The sequence below is a fragment of the Ochotona princeps genome, chromosome 31 (genome assembly GCF_030435755.1).
Source record: "Ochotona princeps isolate mOchPri1 chromosome 31, mOchPri1.hap1, whole genome shotgun sequence".
NCBI classification, from domain to species: domain Eukaryota; kingdom Metazoa; phylum Chordata; class Mammalia; order Lagomorpha; family Ochotonidae; genus Ochotona; species Ochotona princeps.
In genome coordinates, this window is record NC_080862.1 from 4,345,346 (window position 1) to 4,372,137 (window position 26,792).

Consider the following 26,792-nt stretch of genomic DNA (forward strand, 5'->3'; position numbering starts at 1 on the left):
CCTGACCACCTAGTGGGGTGTTGTTTGTAACAAAAGGAACCTTTGGACAGCTTACGTGTGAGTGGCAGTACAGTTTTGACGAATTCACGAAAGAACCATTCATTGTTCATGGGAGAAGACTGCGCATCGAAGCAAAGGTAGGTTCAAGAGACATTTTTTTAAACTAACTCTGAAGTCAGTACGAAGCAGTACAAATAACCTTTTGTTCAAGTTGCTGTACACTGTACCTTGGTATTTATTTTCACTGCTGTTACTCAGGCTTGAAAGAATGCGAGCCGACAGTTACAGTGATAACAGCAAAGGTGTATTAAGAATAGATTTCGAAATGTTTAATTTCATTTTGTACAAACTTCTTGAAGTTCCTTCATATCTTTACAGAGTAAGGAAAACGTGACTTTAAAGATGATGTTTGTATATAGTGTTTTTATATTGTTTTCAAGTTCTGGTCCCTCGTTCTATGTGCAGTTACAGAACTGGCCTTCCCCATACGTGGAATAGTCGTCGTAGCTTCTAGCCCCTCTGTTTTAAAAGACTTATTTTTATTGGAAAGGAAGATGTACAGAGAGGAGAGATGGAGATCTTCCATCTGCTAGTTCACTCCCTGGCTGGACACAGTATCTGGAGTTGGGCCTGTCCGAAGCCAGGAGTCTGAGGCTTCTTCCAGGTCTCCCACATGGGTGCAGGGGACACAGGAGTTGGTCCATCTTCTGCTGCGTTCCTAGGCCAACAGTAAGGAGCTGCATTGGAGATGGAGCAGTCAAGACTTAAAGCAGTGCCCATATAGGATTCAGACACCCTGGGCACAGGCTGAGCCTTCCACACCATGGCATGGTCTCCAATAATAGCTTGAGCCCCTCCTCCAGCCCCTGCTCATTCATGTGTTTCCCTTGCTGGGAATAACATTGCTCTTATTTCCTGGATTTCCCCCCCTTCCATCTTGAGACTTTTGGGGGTTGGGAAGGCAGGAATCTTAGATTATTTTTTCTAGAGTCTAAATTTGTCTGGATGTTTAAATCACTTATAGGAATTACCAGGCAAATAAGACTTCCACTGTGCTGCTTCTATGACCCTGCCCGTGATTATGGAACAAACGCCGTCCTCACTGTAGTCCCACTTTTTGTCTCTCAGATCTTAGGATTTGCTTTCAGACAGTTCTTCCCACAGACACTAAACAGAGTATTGAGGGTATAAATAATCAGAATTACCTATGATCATATACTCTATTCATACATTTTTATTATGTGATTGGTTTAAAGTGTCACAAATACATAGCTCTATGATCCATGTATACATGTATATATGTATGAGTTCATTTCTGTAATGTTTATTGCTTTTGAGCTTGGTTGAACCGTGATTCCATGGCCTGATATCAAAAATGTCAGAGAAATTATTCGAAGAGGAAAGCCAGTAGTAGTAGAGTCCCCGGACTGGCCTTTTCCGCTCCATCGATGTTTTGGGACTTGGTCAGTTGGCATCTGACCGTGTGCTGGCTGTTTTCCCCGTCCCACCCCTCTTCTTACGCTCCTTAACTTAGGTTTGTGAATGATGAATGCGTTAGAATGTAGGTTTGGGTTTTTTTTAGCTTGATTCTTCATGGTTCCTCATTCTTTTAAAGTATTTGTATGACACGTTAAACATGGGCTAATAAAAACGTGTAGTGTATCTTCATTGTATTTCTACAACTGGATTTTCTCTTTAATGAAGTTAGCATTCTTATCACAGGAACGAGTAAAGTCTGTATTCCATGCAAGAGAGTTTGGAAAAATAATTAACTTCAAGACCTCAGAGGATGCTAGGGTAAGTATATAATGAATCTTCTCTGAAACCAGGTAGGAAGTACTCAATGTCATGTCAGTGGACTATTTTTCAAAATAGCACACTGTGTTGGGGTTTTTATTTTATGTTGTATTTTGGCAGATTTTAGTATATATAACTAGATAAAACTTCCAACATACATTTTCCACTACATTCAGTTCACACTCCTGCTTGCTTGTCAAAACGAATTGTGTTGTCGTATTCTAAACCCTAACTGTAAATCTGTTTTAAAAAAATCAGCAAAAATGATTTCTTTCTTGTGTTAACCTGTCACCTTGAGCAGGAGACGGGTGGGCTTGTGTGGTTGGCTTTTCTGAGCATAGCTGTAGTGCTGTCCGGCAGCACCGGCGAAGCATTGCCGTCAGGATGCAGCCAGGGCAGAGGGGGTGAGACCTGCGGTCGGAAAACCTGGCTCTGCTCTCCTTGACAGTAACACTTGACTAGAGGCCAGTCGAACTCTGCATATTTCTGCAGTGAATTTACATGTACTTTGGTAATTATGGCGCTGAAGGAAGTGTAAACTGTGACTGTCTGACCTCATGAGCTCAACTGATACATGGTCAGTTCCAGTAAAGGGGCCATTGCATACTGCAAGCCTCGGGAACTAGTGAGTTTCATGGTTGTGCCAGCCAGGAGCAGTGCAGCAAGGAGACGCTGAAGCCCGTGCCTTCCTCTGTGTTTCTGTCTGCGTGTCTGTTTTTCTGTATATACATTTGGACCCAGACACAGGGACTCTACATGTTTAGACAAATTAGCAGATGCTGTGTGATTTTCTATCAAGACATTTTAATATCAGGCAACACTGGCATTCTCCGTAGTAGAAAACCAAGTGAGACATTACAGAGAAATAAAGCAGAGCCTGAATACGCATGCCCCGGCAGCAGGGAGGCAGAGTGGGACATGGTGGTAACGGATTAGCTCATGTTCTTTTTGTTATTGAAGGACGTGGCCCTTTAGTCCAGTTTCTCTGTTAAGAAGTATCCATTCAGTCCAGGTGTGACTTTACCCCTGGCTCTGTGTAATCCTCTCCTCCTGCCAGTCTCCCAGAGAAGGCTGGTGAGCTCGGGTCTCCCTCTGCACTGCCTTACAGCCATTCTTCCTAGGATCTCAAGTTGGAGGCCTAGACGTCTCCACTGAATCTTTCTACGTATTAAATCTAACACACACTTACCTGTTCGTGGAAAAAAAAAGGTTTGAATTGGATTTGCATGCTATTTAGAAAGGTATCATGAAATATCTGAAATGCTGAAAGATCTTCTGAAGCTGTACCAGCTGTAGAACTGCCTGTGTATAGCTACTCAATCACTACAATCCTGTCTGTGAACCAAATGGACATAGGTTCCATTTACACACGTCATTTTCATGCTACGCCCGCTCTGTCTTCCAGCTACCAAGCTTCCTTTTCCCTCGGGCAGCTTCAGTGCGCTTTGCTTTTTATGAAGATGAACATCCAAGTCCAAAACCCTTAGAGAAGTGTTATTCCTACTTCTGTATTCGAAAATCAGATACACAAAGAGGAGGAGAGACAGCAAGGAAGATACTCTGTCTGCTGGTTCACTCCCCAAGTGGCCGCAGTGGCTGGAGCTAAGCTGATTCGAAGTCAGAAGCATTTTCTGGGTCTCCCACATGGGTGCAGGGTCCCAAGGCTTTGGGCTGTCCTCCACTGCTTTCCCAGGCCACAAGCAGGGAGCCGCATGGGAAGCGGGGCAGCTGGGACGCGAACTGTCGGCCACACGGGATCCTGGTGCGTGCAAGACAAGGACTCCAGCCAGTAGGCTTCTGCACTGGGCTCCATTCCTATTTACAAAGCATACCGAGAACTATTGTCCCTGACCATCTATCAGGTTAAATGTGTGATCTTTTATGCAGTTGGACTGTTATGGTGACTGCCTACACCAACTGTAAACTGGAAAGTGAACGTCTATTTTTTTCTTTTATTGTAAGTTAATTGAGGTAACTGTGAGCTTATGTCCCCAACAGTGGATCCTCACAAAGCTAGAAGAGGCAAGAGAACCTTCTCCAAGCCTCTGATGGAGAACACAGCCTGAAGACACACAGCAATAAACAACCACAGCTTCAATACTGTACCTTCCCAAACCTGCTTGGGAGCATTTGGAAGAGGTAATTCCAGGTACCATGTGTTCTAGGTAACGTTTATAGAAATCAGGTGAACACTGATTAAACTCTCGGCCATTCAGGGATGCGCTTGGTCATCTCCCATGAATCATGCATCTGGCTAGAATTGAGATGATTTTACACAAGAAGCAACGTGTCTTCTAGGAACCTTAACTGTTGCTCCAGGCTGTTTTCTGTAATGTGGAAAAGCTTACTCGTGGTCTGTCTCCACGTGGAGAGGAGTGTTGGGGTTTGTATTCCATCAGCTTCGCTCTTGCTTACTCGGGCTCTTGAGTAACGAGCACACAAGTGAATCGGACATTGCACAGCGGCTTCAAGGTGGCTTTGGAGATGGTTTCTTCAAAATCATGAAATGTTCATTACAAATAAATATTTTAGTATTATTTTCCTTACATTTTAAATAAAGGATAGTTTACATTATACCTAATATATACCATGATTATGAAAAGCTAATGATTAGTGTGGATTGAATAAGAAAGGCTTGGCAGAATGGCTGTCATACCCACAGAGGGACAGTCCCTCTCAGAAATGCAAAGCCTTACAAATACTCCCGCAGGCCAGCTCCGTGGAGTGGCTTGGTTTACCTGGGTCATTTTTTGATAGACCACTGGTTTTACAGGACAAATCCGGAAGCCTTACTGACACCTACTTTCCATTCAGTGCTAGCTTAACCCACAGGAAGCAGAATCCCCACTGTCATGACTGTAATGCATTAGGCTTCAAAACATACAGTCCTCCCCCTGCCGCCTACATCAATTTATGTACCTCAAAATATAACCTGTCACAATAGTTGAGAATATCTAATTCGCCTTCTTTGTAACTACTCAAGTGGAAATTACTCCTTTAAGTGTATTGCTCAACAGAGTACAAATCGTGGGCTGTATATTAGTCAAAATAAGGCCATGGGTTATTTTTCTTGGTTTTTGTCCAAGATCTTTGTACCTTAATATGAAATGAACTGCTTTACCTGAAAGGGATGAATGTATCAGTATTCCATGCATGTCTTCTGTGCTGCCAAATTACTACAAACTTTTTGGAATTGAAGATTCTGTATAGTCAATGGTTGTGGAATTCTCAAACTAATCAAACCCTTGCTTTGTTGTAAAAGCTCAAATAAACAGCATGCAGACTGTAATTGTATCTCAGTGACCAGTCCTTCCGCTGCGTCTTCCTGACTTCTGTCTGGTTACAAAATGCTGCCTCAGTTCCCAGTGTGCTTCCTCCCGGAGGTAACAAATCTGACCCTGAGATAGCGTCCGTCCCAGGGGGCTCTGCCCAGCATCTGGTATGTATGTTCGCTTGCTGAGCTCCTCTCATAGCAAATTAATCCTAAGAGCAGAGGTAGGCAGAAGGCTTGCGTCAGCGTGTCCTCAGCTGCAAGTGTTGCTTTACTGGAATTCCATTCAGTGCCTTTACTGGAATTCCTTATTACCTTCCCCAGTTTCTTGAAGTCAACATTCTTAGACAAATAACTCTGTAGACATCCATCAGTAAAGTAAAAAGGCCAAAACCAGTGCAAATATATGTAATGGCTGTCTGAGAAGTGTGATTGTCTTTGGTTCCTCTGGAAGGCGGCAGGAGTGGGTCCTGAGAGCGGAGCACCTGCAGAGCCGGTGGGTCCTTCCCTCTCTGGGGACGCCCCTTGTTCTTCCTTACACATCCCTCCATCACTTCCTCTGTCTGCAGGGTAGAAGACCCACAATTTCAAGGTGTGTAGTTTCATGGTTTTCTTAAAAGACTGTCCTCTAAACAAAAAAGTAAGAGACCAGTAGATTATAGGCAGTGAGTCAGTCTTTGCTAACGTAGCATTTTACAGTTTCATGGTTCTGTGCCTGTTTCTCTAGTCCTTTTTTGTTTATGTAACATGTCCAGAATCTTAACTAGACTGGAAAATAAACTTTTCCCTGAATTAAATCCACCTAATGGCTATATACTTGATAGCATTGTCTCTGTTTATAGTTGCTATGGAAAAATGTCCTTATGCCTTTTTCCTATCCCTGTTTATTTGCTTACTATAATCCCAGACCATGAATTCTAGCACAACATATAATCTGGCCAGTGCTAGTTCTGTGGAACTAAGACAGAATGTCCCCTGTTAACTCCAGAAAAGCAGAATTGCTAGAAAGAGCAACTTAGATGTCTAGCACAAAAAGAACCCTGTAATTTCTTAAAATTCACAGAATACTGTCTGAGACAAAGGACATGTGCATCTCGAGTGGCTTCGTTTTGCAGTTTTCTCCCCTGGTTAGCAAGTTGTGAGGATTTGTCCTGGGGCAGTGTGACTTCCGTTCTGGCTGTGGGATAATCATGGCCACCTCCAGGCAGCCCTTGCTTTGCTCTTCAATCTCCGTGGCTTCAAAGCCAGCTCTACTGTGACCTACGGCCAAGTGAGAAAGTTCCCTATCATAGTGTTCTCTCCATAGTGAGCAAGAGCAGTAACATTCTGAAACACTTAGCTCTTCACTTAGAAACACCAAGTAATACCCTGTTCCTGTCTGGTGAGAAAAAACAATTCAAACATCGTGTGCCAATAATTCTGCGCCTTCGTTATCAGTTGCCATGGGTACTTGGTCCTTCAGGTTATACCAAGTGGGACCACTTTGGCTAGGCCTCTGCATGGAAAAGATAGGGACAAAATAAAGGGGTACCTTTAGAAGGCTGAAGTCTAGCAATTGAAATGAAAACAGCTGACCCTGGGTGCCTCGGCCCACAGAAGTGGCAGCAGTCGGAGGTCCAGCGCTGCTGTTCTAGGGCAACCAGTATCATCGGACAGCGGTGCGAGGGGCCCCCCAGCCCCAGGCCGGAGCTCTTAATCCTGTATGAGGTTATGAAACCAACGTAACACCTCAAGACCAGCATATTGTGAAATAGAAAATAGGGAACCAGTAGAACAGGTAACAAGTTTAAATATTAATTCCTGAAATACTCAGTGAAATGCTCTGTACTGTGTGTAATGCATCACAATTTAAAGTGTTTTTATTCCTTGTCTTGCATTCTAAGGATAGCTTGAAAAGCTGCTGCCAGGGGCGTGTACCGTCCTGGGACTGAGCGTGCGGGGCCCTCATGCAGGAGTCTTACGACATCTGTCCTTAGCCCAAGAAGCTAAGGCAGTTAGTGTTAATTGATGCTGTGCAGGAGGTGCCTCCACGTGACGCACTGGGATCGGCGGGGGGCGTGGAAAGAAGATGCACGGGAGTCTACAAGCCTCAGTCAGCAAGATGTTCCACTAAGAACTGTATTGGAAATGAAGGTGGCTTTCCTTTTGGTAAGTTGAATTTGCTTTGCTTACCTTCTGACTAATATAGAGGCCCTTAGAACTGGGAATCTGATATAGGTGGACATTCTTAGAGGGACAGATTACTGATTTTCCATGGTGATGCTAAGGGGTGCTATCCAATGACAATATGGATTTTTTTTAAAGATTTTTTAAATTTTTATTAAAAACCCAGAAATACAGAAAGGAAGAGAAACAGATCTTCTGTCTGCAGATTCACTGCCTAAGCAGCCACAATGGCTGGAGCTGTGCTGATCCGAAGCCAGGAGCCCGGAGTGTTTTCCAGGTTTCCCATGTGGGTGCAGGGTCCCAAGGCTTTGGGCCGTCCTCGACTGCTTTCCCAGGCCACAAGCAGGGAGCTGGATGGGAAGTGGGGCCGCTGGGATTAGAACCAGCCACCCGTATGGGATCCCGGTGCATGCAAGGTGAGGACTTTAGCCACTCGGCTACCATGCCAAGCCCAACAGTATGCTTTAACAGAAAATAATGAATTTCCTGATTTCTCTAAAGAAAATGTCAATCACTTTGCATTCTTTCTGCAGGACTCAGTGCAGAGCGTGTTGGAGCTGATTTTCTTGGTGCTCCAGTGCCATTACCCTGCGCTCGGACAGGAGCAGTCGCTGTCCTAACGCTCTCAGAGATCTTCCGAAGTTACGTCTTAATGCTAAAGTAACCGAGCCAGCATTCGTCAGGTGAGATTTGATGAAATTCTATGATTATTGTAGCCTGTCTTTTTAACTGTCCATCAGAACAGCTCACGGTGCACCTTTCCTTCTGCCGTAGTTGTTGTAATAGCAGTCTTAGTTTGGGGGCTACCCTAGAAATAGGACCAGCACATTGAGAAAATGCTGTTTGCAGTTCCATTAGGAGGGAACGTATTTGTGTTAAACAGAAACCCTTTTCTAATGTATTCTTTCATAAAATAAACTTTGACATTTTAAAATGTGTATTTATTTAGCATTATGGATTAGTTCTACTTTTTAAAAGCAACATGGCATTTCCAAAAAAATGGTAATTTTTGGTTACTTACAGAGCTGCATGAAAAATGTTACTTCAAATTTTATAGGTTGATCTGCTTCTGTTTTATTACTTCCTAAAAACATAAATTTTCTGTCACTGAACACCATTCATTTAGAATTGCTCAGATTCCTTGATGTATTCCTTGTAACAAACCCTGTGAGCTGATTGTAATACAACACCTAATCAGAAGTATACTTAAAGTGGATCATGTGGGAAGAAACCTCTCGTTTGGTTACCCCAAAGTTCTCAATTTGAGTGTAAAAACATTCAAGAAAAATATGGATTACATAGAAATGTTCTCAAGTTCAGTAATTTTATACTTGAACTATGAGAAATTGTATGTGGAGCTTGTTACAAGGTCAGATACATTGTAATTGATTTTAAAGTTATTGCTGTGCAATCATGTATTACATAGAACAATTTTCAAGGGAGATGCACTTTCTGTTGCTAACATTTGTGTTGACCAAATGTAGACTTCTTGGGAACGCATATACTGTGTGGAATTACTGTTTCATTTATGCTGATTAGTTTTTTAAATCTCTGCATCTAATTCTTCTCTTTTCTGTTTCTTACCTCTGTGTGGGCTCAGCCCAGCTGCCTATTTTGTGTATTCTGATAAGACAGTTTATATACACAAATATTTATAGTGAAGTTCTTTATCCTGAACATGAATTTAGTTTTTTTTTTTTTCTAAAAATTGGCTGGCCATGCTCATTAAGGACATATTTCTAAACAGTAGTTACTTCACGGGTTGCATGGTAAGATAACTACCCATGGAGCCCTGTCTGTTTCAAATACACTGAGTCAATTAAAATTTCTCACCTTCAGTCTGCGTTTTAGTTAGACAGAAGCAGTAGCATCAGTAGGCTTCCCTTGCTTCCCTCAATTCTGCCTCTGTGAGCCTGAAATGAATGTGGGGAACAGGTTGCCCAAAGCCTTGTTTTTTCAGCCCAGCATGGTCACTGTGAACAGCCAGTGTGTGTGGCAGTGCTCAGTGGAGCCTGAGCCACAGCAGTGTACCTCTCAAACTTCCTGGCTCCTTGCCCCGGTGTGTAGTGTGTGCTTCTGCCAGAAGAGGCAGGGAGAAGCTTCTAACCACGGAACCACCTCTAGCAGGTCAGTAACTCACCTCTGCAGAGGAGAGTTCACAAGGTACGCAAATGCACTGTTACATTGAAATTATCCTGAAATGAGTATTTGACAGCCCTGCCGCAACCAGAGCTTTTTAAAGTCAGCAGTGCCTTGGGTGCTGTGAAAATCAATAGCTCATTGCTAGAGAATTCTTGAAATTACAAAGAAAAAGTTTATAATTTTTCTAATGGCGGAATTCTCTTAAACCCTTTTACATATTAATTGGCCGATGAGAGCCAGTTGTTAATGCCAGCTGAGGAGGAGGGAACATTGTCTTGCTGCTTATTGATGTTTCCAGACACCCTGAAGAGCTGCACCCCCAGGGCTGGCTGGTGTGCAAAATTGTCTTGCTAGTCCTAGAACTTTACCATTTCAGGTGGATTTTCAGTTTGTCAAGTTCCACAGAACATACTGTTGAGTGCATTTAGCAAAGGTAAGAAACCTTTTTCTACAAACGGCCTTTTTGGATATTTATAACATACTTAGGAACTTAAAAAATGTCTATCAATTTATTGAATTTTGAGCCCCACTTGCAATTGAGGTCAGTTTTCAAATATCAGCGTTGCTACGGTCGACCTTCTGGGTATAAGCAGAAGTCAGGTCTCCTCCAGCTTTGTCCCTGCAGTGGATCCAACAGAATGAGAACCTGGAGGCCTGACAGGTGGAAGGAAGACTCAGGGCAGGGACCAGAGTACGGGCATAGCGTTCTGTCACAGAACCTGTTATGCTTTGTCAAAATGGGAGGGTGTCAGCTGAAAATGCATTTGCCAAAAACCCTAGATTAGCAAGGCAGGCCACTGTAGTGTGCCAGATGTTTAAGCTGTGACTTACTGCTGCTGCCCAACGTTGGTAGAATATTTACCCACACATAGCTCTCGTAGGACAAAGGTCAGAGTTCAGAACTGCAGGTGTGGCTTCTACTGAACACTTGCCACTCGCATGCCATTAGCAAGGGAAGCCGTTTGAAGTCGAGGCCAGTCTGTCTGCATGCTGACTTAGTTAATGTGCGTCCCGTCCCTCGAGTGTCATGTGTACCTTCCAGTGTGACCCACTGTGTTTTCCAGGATGCCGCTTTACCTGGCCCAGCACCAAGGGAAGGCTGACGTCCGGACAGTGAATAGACTGGAGGCCTGTTCCTCAGTAACTCAAGGCCCACAGCTGCCAGTCAACCTTGAGCGCAAAGAAACACAACACAACCCAGTGCAGGTGGGTGAATGTTCTGTTCTTATCTGCCTCCAAAAATCATCGCGTACATCATTCAAACAGCAAAGCCAAGGTGGTCTTAAGAATTTTAGCAAGGGTTACGTTATATCTGTTAAACAGTTTGGGCTTGTAACCATTTCATAAGTAGACAAAACCTGGTCATTTACATTAGAATATATATATTACAGATGTTTACAGTATCATTTTCACCAATACAGCATACATGCTATCTAGAATCCATTTACCATATGTAGCTTTGGCTTTTTGATAAGATTGTGGCGATACTAATACATTCATTAATTTGGCTTAGAAAGTTAACACACAAGAAGAACCCTTCCTGAGGGCATGCGAAAGGACTCATACTGCAGCATGAGCAAAGCAGTTTAGATTGGCGTTACAAGATTTAAAAAAACGTTTTTTTTCAGTCCATTCACATTCCTTCAGAAAAAGTTTGCCAGATTATAGATCCTGCCTTGAGATTTCTAGGATTAAACGAACAGCCCCCTATAACAGTACTTACTTTACTGCCTTGAAATAAAGATACTTAAAGTCTACTGTATACAAAGAAGTGCACCAAAGTGGCCTTTTAAAATTCTATTAATCACCCAATTCAAAAATTATACCAAAAAATTAGGATGATTAAAATAACTAGAAAATTAAAAGCTCTACAAGGTTGTAGTCAACTAGACTCCTTCTGCACGCTGTTACCCCTCTGCCCAGGGCTGCATGACGTCCTCGGGCCTGGCAGGATGAGGGGCTGGTGGAGGGGGTGGGCGGCACTCCTACACGAGGTTGAATTCCCTGAGGTTGAGCTGCAGGATGGTGTCCTTGACAGCAGCAAACACGAAGCGGATGTTCTCCGTGTCCGTCGCACACGTGAAGTGGGAGTAGATGACTTTCTCTTTGTCCGGGTTCTGATCTTGGTAAAGTTTCAGGATAAAGTCCCTGGCAGCTTTGAAATCCTGCTTCGGACCTGGTGAGAGCAGTGAAGAAGAAGGAGACTTGTCGGCCTGTCCACCCGGAGTGAGCCTTTCTCCAGGGAGTAGGTAATCTGGAGTGTCATTTTACTGTGAACCCGTAAAACAGTTACTGTTCACTGGCATTACACATTACTTTGACAGAAGTAATCCTTATTAACTCATAGACAGGTGTAGGCTGCGAAAGGGAAAGGAAGAATGTGGAAATGTTTTTAGGCTGATGTTAAAACTTGAGGGCTCTGTAATGCAGCTAAACGGGCGGGGGGAGGCTGCACACCCTGAGTTCTCCAGACATCGCTGTCGGGCTTAAGTAAGAGTGGAGAGGTCCCAGCCTAAAAATTCTCAGTAGGTTTTGTGTATAAAGAACCTGAACATGCGTAAGGACTGGTGCTGGTATGCAAGGATTGTGCAGTCTCTGGCCCAAAGAACTTGCTGGAGAGAGCAGAGGGAGGGAGCAGCCAGCAGGGAGCGAGGGGGGCAGAAGGCAAAGCACGTGGCACTGCTGTGGTACCCCAGGAGGGAGAGGTGTGACGGGGTCTGCCTAGGAGCTGTGGCCTCAGCTGGGTTCTGGGAAAGCCAAAGGAGTTGGCACGGGTAAAGGTTTGGGTGCGACTTGGATTTCTGGTCAGAGGCTTGTGTGCAGGGCTGTGCACAGGACGGACACCAAACCCTGATTCCCAGAATGAATGTTCACTTACCTGTGTATTCTGGGAAGTAGCTGATTAAATGAGAATACATGATTTTCTCTTCCAGAAGATCCTTCTTGTTCAGGAAGAGAATCACGGATGAATTCAGAAACCAGGGGTAAGTGATGATGGTTTTGAACAAGGCCCTGCTCTCCTCCATGCGGTTCTAGGTGAGGAACAAAGGACTTGCGGTAAACTGCTCACCTGGTTGTCTGTTCACCCAGCTGTCTGCCCTCTTCCCGCCTGCTTCTGAGAGTGCCATTAATCAAGTGTCCCCTTGTACATCTCCACATGCAGTGCCTCGGTGCTTAGCCCCAACACTCCATGTATGGAGAGAAGGCTTTGGTGCAAGATTGAGAAGAAAAGTTCCCACTCCTGTTTGAAGGTCTCCTGCATTGTGTGATTGAGGCTGGCACTTCTGCCTTAGAAGTTCCAACAGACCCAAGAGCCACTGCTGGTGGCTGCAGGAGCCCAGACTGTCCTCCGGAGCTGGCACAGTGGCCCTCTTAGGTCTGGTGGCTGCAGGAGCCCAGACTGTCCTCCGGAGCTGGCACAGCAGGAAGGCAGGCTTTCAGGTAGGACCTGTGTCCCTGAAGGAAGCTTTGGCTACCAGGCGTCCACTCTGGCAGACAAAGGGCTGCCTAGTGCGTGGGTGAGCATACCATTGTTCAAGGAACTGAACTTTTCCAAGCCCATATAATATCAGGGTCTGGTGAAGAGCAGGTTAAAAAAATAGCTTCTACAACATTAGACACTGGTAAGAAAGCTTATGGGGAGCAGACAGGGCGTGCACACGTCTAGTGGCAGTAACTGCCAGGTAGAAATATTTGGGACAGCAAAATGCTGTGACCACCCCCACAGGAGAGTGGTCAGGCTGACAAATAATTTAAGGCCAGCTCACATGGCCCAAGAGGGACATGCCATAAACGCCCATTTCCCTGCAGCTCCCATTCTGGGCTGCCCCTCGGTGCTCTTGTGGGGATGCAGAGCTGGAATGTCTCGCCAGAGAAGGCCCACCTGTTGTAACATCTACCTTTTAAACAGATGAAGGGTTAATTCTTGACTATGCTCAGATTTGTTATCTGTGATCTGCATGGAGCCACACACACACCTGCACAGCAGTAAGCGGCTATAATGTATCTGATGCCCAGGAGGTAAAGTACGGAGAGGCAGCCACTTCATTTTTCCCCAACTACCTGTCATTTTCAGGAGGATAAAGTGTTTCATTTCTAATCACAGCAGGCTGAGCGCCTGGCCCCCTGTGCACCTGTTTAATCTTGTTTCCTAAGAAAGGTCACCAGCAATTCCGGAGACAAAATTGGAGGCAGTGTTTTACAATGAGAGCTGAGTGTATTCACTTTGATTTTTTTTCCTTCCCTTGGGAGAGTTGGGCAGCAGCCAAGACCTCTCTTCTTTGCATGATGGCACATGTAAGTAAGTTAATCCGCCACTAATGAGCTAATGTAGCTGTGTTTCTCAGAGTCGAGTCTGCTCTCAAGTCGCACAAGATACGATTTGCTCAGTTATTGCCTAACGTGGGATAGAGTGCTTACTGATTCACCTCCATGCCCTGGAAAAGTCCAGAAGACAACCCTAAACTCAGAGCAGTCACTGGGGAGCCTCAGGGCTGTGGGAGCCCATCAGGTGCATGGAATAGAATCCCAGCAGCACAATGGCAGCCCTGCAGGCCATCTGCCTGCGCCCCCGAGGCCCAGCTTCTCCAACCGGGCCCCTCCCGGGGCCCCAGCACCTCGGGACCTACCTGGTCAGTGTCATGGGCCCATGGGGTGGAACGCCTGTGCTCAGACCAAGTAAGGGAATGAGTTACCCTGAGGCGGGAGGCAGGTCCCATCTGGGTGAAGTTTGCACAGTGACGAGGTCGCCTAAGGCTGCCTCTCCCAGTGCACATCCTCGGCCACAAAGTGCAGCTTTGTAACTGAGCTGGCCTGAGCTCTAAGGAGCGCCCAGCGCTGCTCGTCCCCAGACCACGCTGTCTAGCAACAACTATGCAGCCTCAAGAATTGCCATGATTGGCTGGCTTCTTGTTAATTTGGAAATCAGCTTCCAGAGTGCTCTGCTCTGGACCCAGTTTAATCATGTCCCCCAAAACATGATTGGAAGCCTGGCCCCCGAGATGGTGACACTAGGGGGTGGGGCACCTTTAAGAGGTGACCCCTAGAGTTTTCGTGAAAGGACTGTTACAGAAGGAGCAGGCAAGTTGCCACTGCCTCTTGCTTCTGCGGCCCGGGAGCAGCCTCCCTCAGAGCCTGGGTCATTGGCACTTTGGGCCTCTAGGACTGTGAGCCACCTGTACCCTTCTATTGCCACAGAGCTGACCACAGCTCAGCTTACCTCATTGTTGCACTCAGCCAGGACCTGGTCATACTCGCTCAGAGCCACCAAGAAAATGATGGAAGTGACGCTCTCAAAGCAGTGAATCCACTTGCGTCGTTCGGACCGCTGGCCACCCACATCGACCATCCTGTGGAGTGGAAACACAGATCCCTGAGGTTGGAAGACACGCTTCTTTTGAGGGGGTTTTAAGTTTAGACAATGAGGAATGAATGGGTGTTCCCCAGGAAAGGAGGCACAGGATGTAAATGCAGAGGACAGACGCTTAGCTGAGGCCTACTGACTCCTCATAGCCGACTGCTGTCCTAGGTCAGGCAGAGCCCACACATCTGATTGTGTGAAATCTGCAAATAGCAAAGGGAGGAGAAAGCAGTCCCCCAGGTCTCCCAGGTCCCCCGGCTTGCACCGGCACTGGGTGAGCTGTTTTCATGGCTCTTCTAGTTTATGTGCCAGCCCTGCTCTAGATGAGACCAGGGGCCCTCCATCCAGCGTGTAAATCCAAAGCCAGTAGCTGAGTCTTTGGGGGAGATGTCCTGGACTTGAGCGCCAGCATCCCATGCTCACATGGCTTAGGGCTCAGGCAGCTGATGGCAGCAAGTCAGGTGGGCCTCTCCAGAGCTGTAAAGCCTGCACAGCCTACGAGCTAGGACCCTGCCCAGCTCGTGACTAATGCTCTGACCTCTTGACTAACGCTGGGCAGGTTGCACACTCACTGTGACCAGCTCCTCAGGCTCTGCAGGAGAAACAAAATGGCAAATGTTTTGAATGAAACATCTCCGTTTTAAAACCTTTGCCCCAAAGTTTTTTGTTGGTGGTGGTTTCTTTTTGTGATGCTACATTGGCAAAAATGAATGCATCTGAGGGTTAGAAACAGCCCACAGACTGTCGAGTCACGCCCTTTCTTCCCCACCTGTCCCTGACACCAGCCCTGGTAGACACTTGACAAGGGTAGCTGGGGGGCCCATTGACTGACCCCCCACAGCACTGTGCTAGAAAGGGAAGCAGAGCTGTACTGTGTCCTCACACCAGGTCCTTCTGCAACGACGTTTGCACGATTACAATAAAGCTGGAAAGGGAAAGTAATTGTCAACAGGTTGAGCTTTGGGGTCAGCATGGTGGCACAGCAGGTGAGCATGCTGCTCGGGACACCCGTGCCCCACCTCACAGTGGCAGCTACTCCCTGCCACTCATGTGAGAAACCCAGATGGTGTTAAAGTCAAAAAGCCAAAGATCTTACATCCATTGGCTTACTCCTCGACTACCCAAGAAGCTCCAGGCTGAAGCCAAGAGAATGAAACTCGGTCTGGACCTTCTGGCAGGGAGGCAGGGACCAGCCCGTGAGCCATCTGCACTGCCTCTCGGTGGCTGGAGTTGGGAACACGGACAGCGCAACTACGTCTGGACAGCTGTGCCAATGCCTGCCCCCTTCATTTTCCCTTCTACAAGATGTTACCCTTTCAGAAACAATAAAGTGTTATTTAAGGACGCCACCAGAGCCAGTGTGTGCACTTTGTGTTACTGGATGCTATATCTCCGTGTGATATCCAGGAAGGAGCCCCTTGTCCAAAGCTCACCGGAAGGGCGGCTGCTCTCCGTTTCAGGCAGAGACCTACCTAGCATCTTCCTCCTCTTCCGTTAAGGAGAGGTTTGTTCTGCCCCGAGGGATAGAAACACGACCCGTGCTTAGGAAGAACACACTACCAATCCATCTGGGAACTGCTAAGCCTGGCAGGCCGATTGTTAAAGGACCATGTGAGGGAGACAGTCTTACCGGAAAATGATGTTTTCCAAGTCAAACGGATACTCGATGATGCCGGTGGTGGGCACCCGGACACGAAGCACGTCCTGCTGGGTGGGCACAAAGGATGGCAAGGCGATGCGGTCGATGTCCGTCAGGTAGCTGCAAGGCCAGAGGAGGAGTTGAGGCTCCTTTAAGGGAAGGGACTCCTGACTCAACAGGGACCCCCCTACGGACACACGGGTGGCCTGGCCACCATACCCTTCCCATGACCACAGTGAGCATGTGGGCACACAGGGAGGTCTCTGGACCTCTGCAGAGGCTCCGTGGCTGAGCTGGAAGGACTGGGACGTTGAGAGGGACTCCTGACTTCCCAGCGGCCTACACCGTCCACCCTCCTGCAAGCATCTTAGCTGTAGAGAAGTTTAGAACAAGTCAAGGGGAAATTAGAAAATAACAAAATTTTTCCTGTTCAACATATCAGGAGCCTGTACATCCTCTAAAACAACCCAAAACTTGGCCTGCGTTATTTTGAGCTATATATTAGAGCCCTAAGTTTTAAAACATGCCATTTTTAATGGAAAAAGATGATAATGCTTTAGAACACACTGGGAAGCCTTTAAGGAGGCTTTTTCTACTGAAGTAACTCACTCTGGCCCTGGACCTTCCGTGCGCCCCGCACGCCCCTTCCCAGAACCTCCCGCCGCCTTTGCGGCATTCTGAGGGGGAGTGCTTGCCGCACCTGCCCGTGCCCCCTAACTGCGCTTCCTGAGAGCAGGAGGCACCTGGCACCCTTAGCGTGGCCCTAACCCATCACCAGCACTTGTCAGATGCCTTGCCACACACCCACCTAGGCAGACGTTACTGACAGCATTCGACAACCTGCTGACCTGGCCCAAGGAAACTCACGAACCTGCAGCCTCGCCACAGCCGTCTTCGGTGGGCATCCCCCACTGTGCAGAGTCACCCTGAACTCTGCAGCAGTTTCTGGTGAGTAGGATCCAAATGGATCTACATTCAGAGCTGAGCCAACCCTCAGGGCCTTCACAGAAAGCCCGTCAGGCAGGGGTGGGGGCTCCGTAGCTGACCTTGAGCCCTGCCTGACTCCCCAGGTTGCCAGTCAGTCTTGCCCTCCTCCACATCTCTGTGCTGAGCCGGGCCTTCAGCGGGGCAGTTTCTACTTGGCTGCCTTACTGCGGGTTTTTTCTTTTTTGTATCTAAATATTCCCCACAATTAGCTAGTGTGCACTCCTAGATAAACTGTTAAACGCAGCCTGGTACAACTGCCTGGCAGACGCCGGTGAAGCCTTTGGGGGTAACATTTCCACTGCACTGTCTGCCTTGTCCAGCTGAGGGAGCGTGAGGGGGGTAGGTGGTGAACACCTGCCCAGGCCAACCCAGAGGAAGCCCCTGAAGGGAGGGCACGGGTCTTGGGACAGGGCCCCGGAACCTGAAGCTGGAATGCAAGATGGTGCCGGGCAAGTGGGAAGGAGCTGAGCCGCAAAAGTAACGCTTTCCTCACCAGGACTGGGATATCACTGCTGCGGGACCTGGCTGGTGGCCAAGGACATCTGGAAATTACTAAGGAAATGAAATTGTGCGAACTCTGTTTCGCATGCAGAGTACATAAATACAAATCTCCACCTCCGCGGATTATTGATGGAGCTGGGAGGGATGGCCCTGCAGAGACAGACCGCCGCCACAGGAGGGCAGCAGCTCCACGGATTATTGATGGAGATGGGAGGGATGGCCCTGCAGAGACAGACCGCCGCCACAGGAGGGCAGCAGCTCCACGGATTATTGATGGAGATGGGAGGGATGGCCCTGCAGAGACAGACCGCCGCCACAGGAGGGCAGCAGCTCCACGGATTATTGATGGAGATGGGAGGGATGGCCCTGCAGAGACAGACCGCCGCCACAGGAGGGCAGCACGCAACTGGCCTCTGAGGGGCTGTGAGGGCGCTTGCACACACATTGAGTGTAAACTGATTTCGGGGTCATTTTATATCTTGGCGTCCGCTTGAAAAAGCATCAAGTCAAAGAGATGTAGGAAGTGGGAGTCGGAAGGCTATATATCTGGGCTCACAGAGAGGCCAGGCTTGGAAAGCAGAGGGACCCGGAGATGGGGTCTCCGGCAAGGAGCCAGGTGTGGCAAGCAGAGCCAGACCAACAGAAGGGCGCCCCGTGGTGGCCCTTCATCCCTCGGAGCCCGCGGCAGGCTGTACTCACTACTTGGCCGAGTCGGACAGCTGGTACTCGCGCCGCCTGTCGTAGCACTCCTGGACTCCGGGGTCGCGCCACAGCTGCTTGATGGCTTCCGCCTGGTCCCTGGACAGCGCAGAGACCTTGTCCACCTCCACCGCTCGGATTAGCCGCGCGTTTTCCTGTGCACAAAACAACAGTGTTGCGTGAGGCCCTGGAGAGGAAGCCAGCCCTTGCTGGCCATGGGACACGCCCTGTGGGTTGGGGGGCAGAGGGATGGAACTCGTGGTCTACCGCTCCCCTGCAGGCTTAGCCTGGCGGGAACCTGCCACTGGGGCCAGTGCTGGGCACAGCAGTCGGGGCCAGCCTCCCATCAGCAAATGGTTAACAGCAAGGATTGTGCCTTCGAAGTGGGTCCACCCGGGGCAATAGTCTCAACATGAAATTACAAAGCAACAATATCAATTGGGTGATGAACCTGTTTTTTCTCTCATCATTGAATAAGTGCTTTTTAGATCAGTTTTAGCTTTACAACAACCTTGGGCAAGAAGTGTCTGTGTAATCCTCCGTCACAGATAAGCGTGTCCCACCCGGAGAGCGGCTCCCTCCCACCAGTGCGGCGGTGTTATCACCGTGATCATGACAGACTTCCTGCTCATACTATCTGTCCACTGTTCTAGCCGTTAGCGTCATGATTTACCATGACTGAAGTTACCACCCCTTGCCCTCTTAGCACATGCCAAGGCTCTGAGCAAACAGCGGGAAATACCAAGGGGAAATACCAAGTACCTTGAATCTACAGCATCACCTGCTGGCCCCTGAGTCTCCGCCCCTTCCCTCCTGCATCCCTTCCCTGCAGCCTGGGGAGCTCAGTCTGCTCCGCCCTCTCCTGGCCGCCAGCAGCAGCCGAGCAGTGGCTGGGAGGCAGCCAGGCAACCCCATCCCGTGTGGACGGTGTCCCTGGAAAGCTGCTCCAAGCTTGTGGCGATCATCCTGTTGACCAGCCAACAACCAGCCGGGGAGGAGGAGGAGCCGACGGATCTCCGGGTCCTCACCCCACTTCCATCGCACAGGGGAGTGCGAGTTTGCAGAGACCAGTGGTTTCCTTGGCGCAGGTGAAGCCTCAGGCCCAGGCAGGATGACTAAACGGGACGCGCCCTGGGGAGTGGCAGCAGGAGTGCTGAGGACCCTGTCCAGGCACCCCACTCCATGCCAGTGACTTTCAGGGGAACCTAAACTGTAAGCAAGGAACGATTACCCCAATATAAATGGTGGAATCGGCCTTGTTCTTAACAACAGATGCCTAAGACACATTTCTCTGCCATCAGGATGCACTGACCGCTGTAAGCCACGGCCCCTCTGATCCCCACTATGGGACATGATACACCGCCTGCCCTTTGGCACCAGGAAGGAAGCCCCCAACCACCTTCACCTGCAACAGAAGGGCTGTGCCCACCACCTCACCTCCGGCAGCGCCCGTCTCTCCCTCACAGAACCTGGCAGCACCTACTCACCCTGAGCTGAGCTCCAAATTGGACATACCAGTTTCCACCCCCACCCCCATCTCCAAGTCAGAACATTTCACAAGGGCAGGGTCGTGTCCCAGAGCCTAGCGCACCACGGGAACCTCCTTCTGCCATGGCTGCTGGATAGGCATGCGTGACACAGAAAATGTGTCCCCCAACAGACACAAAAGCATGAGGAAATGCAGCAAAGCATGTAAGGTCGGGAGAGTGGGGCGCAGGTCCACTCCAGGGGGCACAGGGCGGAAGACACCCCGTGCCGGCTGGCCGCTCTCCCCTGCTCTGCCTCTGCAGGCGCCAGCACCCTTGCTTCCTGTTGCACATGTGTGTCTGCCCGCTGAAATGGGCCAGTGTTAGCGCTGAGATAACATCAGGCCTATTACAGATACAAGGGAATTTCCAAAAGTTCACGGAAGAATGAAATTCAAACCTTTCCTTGGTGCAAAAAAAAAAAATTGAAATTCACGCATAAGACAGATCATGAAAAAGTTCAAGGAAAATGCATGTTACATGCAAAACTATGTGGTGATTTCAAAACTCTTGGACCAAAAAATATTTTTTGAATTCTATGTTTTCATGAATGGTGGAAAGTAGCTTTGCTGTGTAGGACTGGGCTTCACAGCGAATGAAACGGACATCAAGGAAGATTGTTTTGTCTTGGGGAAAGAGACGTGAAGGTGCCATGCTACCTTTCCTGCCCTGGTGACGGGGTGACACAGCCATCCGACTACAACCAGCGGATGTGCTGGGCGGGTCCCAGATGATCCAGGAAGGGGGTGGAGTCTTTGTAGCCTCCCAATACCTGCGAAGTCCTTTAGGGAGAAGTCCTCTTGGTGACTCACGAGGGTGGCCAACAATTGGGTCTGTAGTCACACAAGTTGTGATAAGGACAGCTACTAGAACACCACCCAGGACCCAGACACGTTCCAGAAGCAAGCATTAGGCCAGGCGGGGATGAATATGGAAGGAATTGTCCTGTTACCTATCCTAAAATAAAATCCTTACTGAAATGTGAGTTGAATGGTTCGCCTACACTGCCACCATCCATGTAACCAGAGGCCCATTTGGTGCCTAGAGTCCTCCTGGCTTGGCCACACAGTCCCACACAAACGCAAGGACTAGTGTGTTACACTCACTTGAATAACACACACCCTCCAGGGGCAGGGTACCCCTGGACAGTGTAGGAAAGCTTTGAGCCACTGCACACCGGATTCTGTCCTTCAGGGCAAGGGGGAGGTGGGAGTCCCTTGTGTCCAAGCATTAGGGTGACTGCCATGATGGGCGGGACAGAGCATCAGGCTCAGTTGGAGGTGGCCAGCTTCTAAGAGGACACCTCCAAGAAACAGATACAACAAATGGGTCAGTAGCTCCCAGGGGGTCCTTGATTACAGCAGCTTAGGAGGGGGCCTCCCAAGTCCCTGGACAGTGAAATTGAAGTTTATCTTGTTGCAAACAAGTATGTAAAAATCTGTGCATAGGGTTTTCATAAAGAACATGATTTGCACGAAAGTAAACTCGTATTTTTCCATTCCATTTTACGTGAACTTTTTGTAACACCCTCTTATTGAGGTGAAACTGCCTAACATGCGCTTCATTGAAAAGGTAGTAAAATCAGTCTCCAAGAGCAAATGTTACAGGTGCAAATTAGACACACACACAGAGCCACAACCAGCCTCCTAAGACAGTCAAGGCTCCCTTCAGGCATTTTCCCTTCTCCAACATCACCGTTCTCAGTGCTGGGAGGAACAGTGAATCCCCTGGCTAGCAGTGCAGCAAGCGGCCCCATGCTGGCCTCACAGGATCCCCGCTGCTGGCTGCTGCTGGCTGCTGCTGGCGACAGCCTCTCCGAGTCCCCCTGGCTGGGACTCAGCCCAGCAGGCAACGTGGTCTCCACCAAGTCCCTCCCTGTGGGGGGCTTCGCACCCCATTACCACCTCTGCCTCAGGAGTCCACAAAACTTCTGACACTCTCCCCACATCCCTGTTCTTGCCTTTGATAAGCATTGTGGTGAACTTTTTTTTTTTTTTGCCTTTGAGTATTTTTGATCCATAAATTAAAAGCCTTATTTATGTGAAAGAGTTACAGAAAGTGAGTGAGGGAGAGAAAGCTTCCTTTTGCTGGTTCACTCCCGCAGCAGCCAGGCCTATGCCAGAGGGAAGCCTGGAGCCTGAAATCCCAAGATCTGTGGCTTCCCCAGTTGCGTTCGCAGGAAGCTGGCTTGCGAGCGGAGCACCTGGACTGGAGTTGGCACGCTCACAGATGTCATGGCAGTGGATTAACCTACTCACCACAGGCCTGTCTGCACAGGTTTTCATAATGTGCATTGTCTGCGAATGTGTTCAAGGCCCTGCTAGGTCCTACCACAGACTCTGCTACCCCGCCAATGCGGCAGGCACCTCTAGACACATCTCCACGGTTCTCTGTCCAAGTAAGTCGAGGAGAAGGTGTGAAATAAAGCGTTGCTTTTTCAACCAACACAAGTTCTCAAAGACGTGTGGTACAGGGGCTTGATGTGGTGGTATAGTGAGTCAATCTGCCACCTGCAACACTAACATCCAGACGGGTGCTGGTTCAGGGCTTGGCTGCTCCTCGTCTGATCCAGCTCCCTGCTCATGTCCTAGAGAAAGCAGCAGATGGCCCAGGTTTGGGTCCCTGCACCCGTGAGAGACCAGGATGAAGCTCCTGGCTCCTTCCAGCTTTGGCTATTGCAGCTCTCTGGGGAATGAACCAGCAGAGGGAAGTGCGTTCTCTCCCATGGTCTCCTCCGTCTCTCCCACTGTAACTCTCTCAAATTCTTTTTGAATTTTTAAAAAATCATGGTGTACACTGGTGAGTGTGTGTGTGTGTGTGTGTTAGCACGTGTGTGTTCCTTGGGGGTGGCAGTCCGCAGTGGTCTGAATGTCTGTATCCCTCCTCAGTCCCTGTGTTGAAATCTACTCCACCGGACACGAGTCCTCACGGTCATTCAACCAGGCTCCATGTACGTTAGCACCACTGCAAGAGACACCTGAGGGAGCCTGTGTGTGCCCCCTCCAGCCCAGCGCCCAGCGCGGCGGCTCCAGGTGCAAGGAGCAGGCAGGCCCCCAGCGCACTCAGGCTCCACTAGCGCCACGGCCTTGGCCATCCCAGGCTCCAGAACTGGGAGCAGGAAGCTCTGTATCAATCATGCAGCCTAAGAATTTTGTTATGGCCATGTGAGCAGGCTGACACATCTTAGCATCTTTCCTTGGCTGATGTGCCCCCAAGTCCCCCAACATTTATTCTTCTTTTTTAATTCACTTCATTGGAAAGGTATATTTTACAAACAGAAAGAGGAAGCCTGTGCTTCCTTTGACTGTCAACACTCCCCCCAAGCTTGTTCAGGTCTTTGTTTCTGCAGGACTGGGGTCCCTGTGTCCCTGTCCGCCCGCACATGCAGTCTCTCTCAGCCTCTAGCCACGTGAGCTGACCTGGAGCTCTTCTTTAACAGGCTGATTAGGTCAGGCCACCCCGGATAATCTCCCTTTGGATTAACCTCAAGTTAATGCGTGGGGACTTTTAATTCCATTTGGCAAATGGTCTCATCTTTCTCACCGCGCATAATCTAATTACAAGGATAGCAACCGCTCCTCGCTCAAGGCGGGCGCGATGCTGGGAGTGTCCACCTGGGGGCGTGAGTCTGCAGTTTCGGGGAGCGGAGCCCCTTGTTGCAACTCCCTGCAGGAGCGGCTCTGATGCCTGGCCTTTTGGGGGTGCCGTCTCCATCTGTCCACGTTTGCCGTGTGACGCCTCACATAAGCCCTGGGTATACAGTTTGTGATTTGAGAACCCAGAACCACAACACCTCACAGAGGAAGTGGGTGCTGGCCCTCGTCCAGAGGAGGACATGAGAGAACCGAATTCTGTGTTCACTTCGGCCAGCGGGAGGCTCAGAGAGAACAGCAATGCCTAAGGGCGTCAGCAGACAGTTCTATGAGCACCCGTGTCCTAGGCAGCCTGTGTTTGGTCCTCAGCCCCGTTACCCCATCCTCAAAACCACCAGTTAACCAGCGATGGGTCAGACAAAACAAGAATCCGCCTATAAAACACGTACAGCTTTCCTTATAGCCCCCGATGACAGTGCGAAACTATTCCCAGAGCTTTTAAGTATTGCAGGTGAGTAACCTGGAGATGACGGTCAGGGACTGGCAGCCACTCTGCACCATTTGCCTCAAGGATGCAACACCCACACACTGGCTAACTGTGGGAGAGTGGGAACCGGCCACCATGGCTACCCGAGGAGAAAGACGACGCAAGACGAGGCTTAGAGGATGAGAGGCGGCCGTGATGCATGCCTGCATTTCACTGATCGGTTTACAAACACCTAGAAACCCCAAATAGCCTTAACTAGGAAACAAGGCCTTAGGATTCATGTCACTATGATGCATGGCGCCACCTGGTGGCAACCACTCTAATTGCACGTCTGTTGCAGAAAAAGTTTGGGTGACGGCTGCACCTGTCACATTGGGGCAGAATGACAGAGCTGGCTGCCATTTGAGCCCGATCTCAGAGCTAAGCGAGGGGACGGCCGAGACTGTTCCACGCTGAAAGGAAGCTCAAAAGAGGGACATGGGACAGATATGGAAGGGGGTTGAGTTAGAATGTGGAGGGTGCGAGAGAGGCACACCTCAGGTATTTTCTCTGACAGAGATTGAGAGAAAATACTAAGACATTTTCACGTACGGGAGTGAACTGGACATGTCTGGTTTGCTTCTTGGCTAGAACACTGTGGAACAGTGCTTTTCTACTTCTTGTCGGACTCTGTCGTAAAACAAGAAGCCTGTGACTACGAAGGAACTTAAAAATGGGCTATCACCAAAAATTTTTAAAAAGGCAGAGGGGAGGGACGGAGAAAGGAAGAGGGAAGGGAAATAAAATATTTATGGAGGCCTGAAATCAGGACCACGATTTCTGAAGCCTTCCATCCACTGCTGCCTCTCAGGGCGGGCATCAGCAGGAAGCTGGACCCAGGGAACTGCACCCAGGCACTCCCGTCCGTGCATGTGGCATCTTACCTTACTGATACCGTTAGAGTCAACAGAATATTAATTAGCATCCCTGGGTGCCTCTGGCCTGCACTCCTGGTGTCCAGATGGCAGGAGCCATCCATCCCCGTGCAGGAACACCAGCAGCAGTGACAGATGTGCTTCCAGAAGGCATGACACACGCACGTCTGGCCAACGGAGCCCAGCCACCCAGGCCCCGAAGCTTTCTGCGTGACCTCATCAGTGCTGCCTGGGCCAGCTCAGCGACAGCCAGGGGCCAGACCAGAGGGAGCAGCAGCCCTGCAGATGGCAGCCCGCTTCCGGCGCAGGAGCGGGCCCACAGGAGGCTGTCCTCCTCTTTGCTCCAAATATGATGCTATGTTTCCCGCACCTGTTTCCCACTGGCCTACCTTCCACACTAAAAGCACGGTCCACCCTCCCCGCCCCCCGCAGTGTAAGAAATGCCTTCACTCGCACTGCCACTCTTTCCCCAGTGCCAAGGCACCCAGGGGACTCCATTTGGGTTCTGCAGAGCCCAACTTTCTGAGAATAAAACGTTGGCTCCCAGGGAACCTGCCAGCCGGTGGCTTTCCTTGCTTTGTTCTTCTTCCCTTTATTTTCTCGATGGATGTTTCACTTTTTCCATTCTTTTTAATGGCTTGAAAAACTCAAGCAAACCACAGCAATTATGTGGGTCACAGCTTGCTTTAATGATGTGCCTTTGAAATGGAGGTTTGCATCCTGAATATGCATTTCGGTGGTTGTTTTCCCTGTGCAAGGGGAACCCGCAGGCATTTCTGCCTGGGGCTGGCATCAGAAGAGCAGGGTACCCCAACTATGTAAGGGATCCCTCTTTGGAGCCTGTCCCTGCCATCCTCACAGTGTGTGCCCTGGCCTGAGTCCGCAACAGTCAGCAGAGAGCGATGCCTGCACCCAGGGGCACCAGGCTGACCCAGGTTTTCTCTTGTACCCATTACCTACTCTTATGAGGGCGAGGTCAGCTTCAAGTGCACAGGAAAGCGGCCAATCTTGACCTTCACATGGCCTAGGAGAGCCACCAGGAGCAGGTGTGTTGCCTGTGGTAGAAAGTTTTGCAGAGCAGAGCAGGGGCAAGCATGGTCCCAGCCACTCACACGCCAAGGGGCCAGGGGCTGCAGGAAAGAGACCCCACCCAACTGGGCAAGGTTGGCCCCGTCCTGGATTTAATGCTCCCTTATATATCAAAGCCCAGTCACATGGTCCTGCCAAAGCAAACAGGCTCCCAGCTGAAATGGAATTTCCCCATTTTTCAAAAAACGTGTTTGAGACGGAGGGATGGTGGGGGGAGAGTGTGTGGATGCACACACTCCTGTCTCAGAGGGCAAGCTTCTATCACTGGCTCACTCCCCAGATGCCCACACCAGCTAGGGCTGGGCCAGGCTGATGCTGGTAGGCCAGAACTCAGTCTGGGTGGCAGAAATGCAAGTACTACAGCAAGTATCCATTGCTTCTTCACCGCGCCATGTGCAGGAACCTGGAACAGACAGGACAGCCAGGGCCTGAACTAAGGGACCCTGGGACAGGACACTCATGTCCTAACCAGTGTCTCAATGGCTAGGCCAAACGCCAGCCCCAAGTCTGAACATCAGAGACACAACACGGTTTCTTATTGCAAGCACACCCCGTGTATTTGAAATGTCCCTCCCTTGGCATTTGGCTGTAGTTGCCGCCCGGAAGAACCCTGGCTGCCTCT

The 26,792-nt window shown here is 49.2% G+C and overlaps 2 protein-coding genes across 2 annotated transcripts in view; one reads left to right on the plus strand and one right to left on the minus strand.

Moving 5' to 3' along the window:
- Nucleotides 1-3,962, plus strand: part of VPS13A (vacuolar protein sorting 13 homolog A) — a 118,142-nt gene extending 114,180 nt beyond the window's left edge. Inside the window, exons 70-72 of the mRNA XM_004591780.3 lie at nt 14-137; nt 1,723-1,797; nt 3,796-3,962. Of these exons, the coding sequence (XP_004591837.2) occupies nt 14-137; nt 1,723-1,797; nt 3,796-3,846 (250 nt within the window). The 3' untranslated portion in view covers nt 3,847-3,962. The remainder of the gene's footprint in view (nt 1-13; nt 138-1,722; nt 1,798-3,795) is intronic.
- A 7,381-nt stretch (nt 3,963-11,343) lies between these two features.
- LOC101516767 (guanine nucleotide-binding protein subunit alpha-14) overlaps nt 11,344-26,792 on the minus strand; it is a 99,811-nt gene continuing 84,362 nt past the window's right edge. The window contains exons 3-7 of the mRNA XM_004591785.2: nt 18,562-18,716; nt 16,366-16,494; nt 14,595-14,724; nt 12,255-12,408; nt 11,344-11,552 (exon numbers count right to left, since the gene is read on the minus strand). Coding sequence (XP_004591842.2) covers nt 11,362-11,552; nt 12,255-12,408; nt 14,595-14,724; nt 16,366-16,494; nt 18,562-18,716 — 759 coding nt within the window. The 3' untranslated portion in view covers nt 11,344-11,361. The remainder of the gene's footprint in view (nt 11,553-12,254; nt 12,409-14,594; nt 14,725-16,365; nt 16,495-18,561; nt 18,717-26,792) is intronic.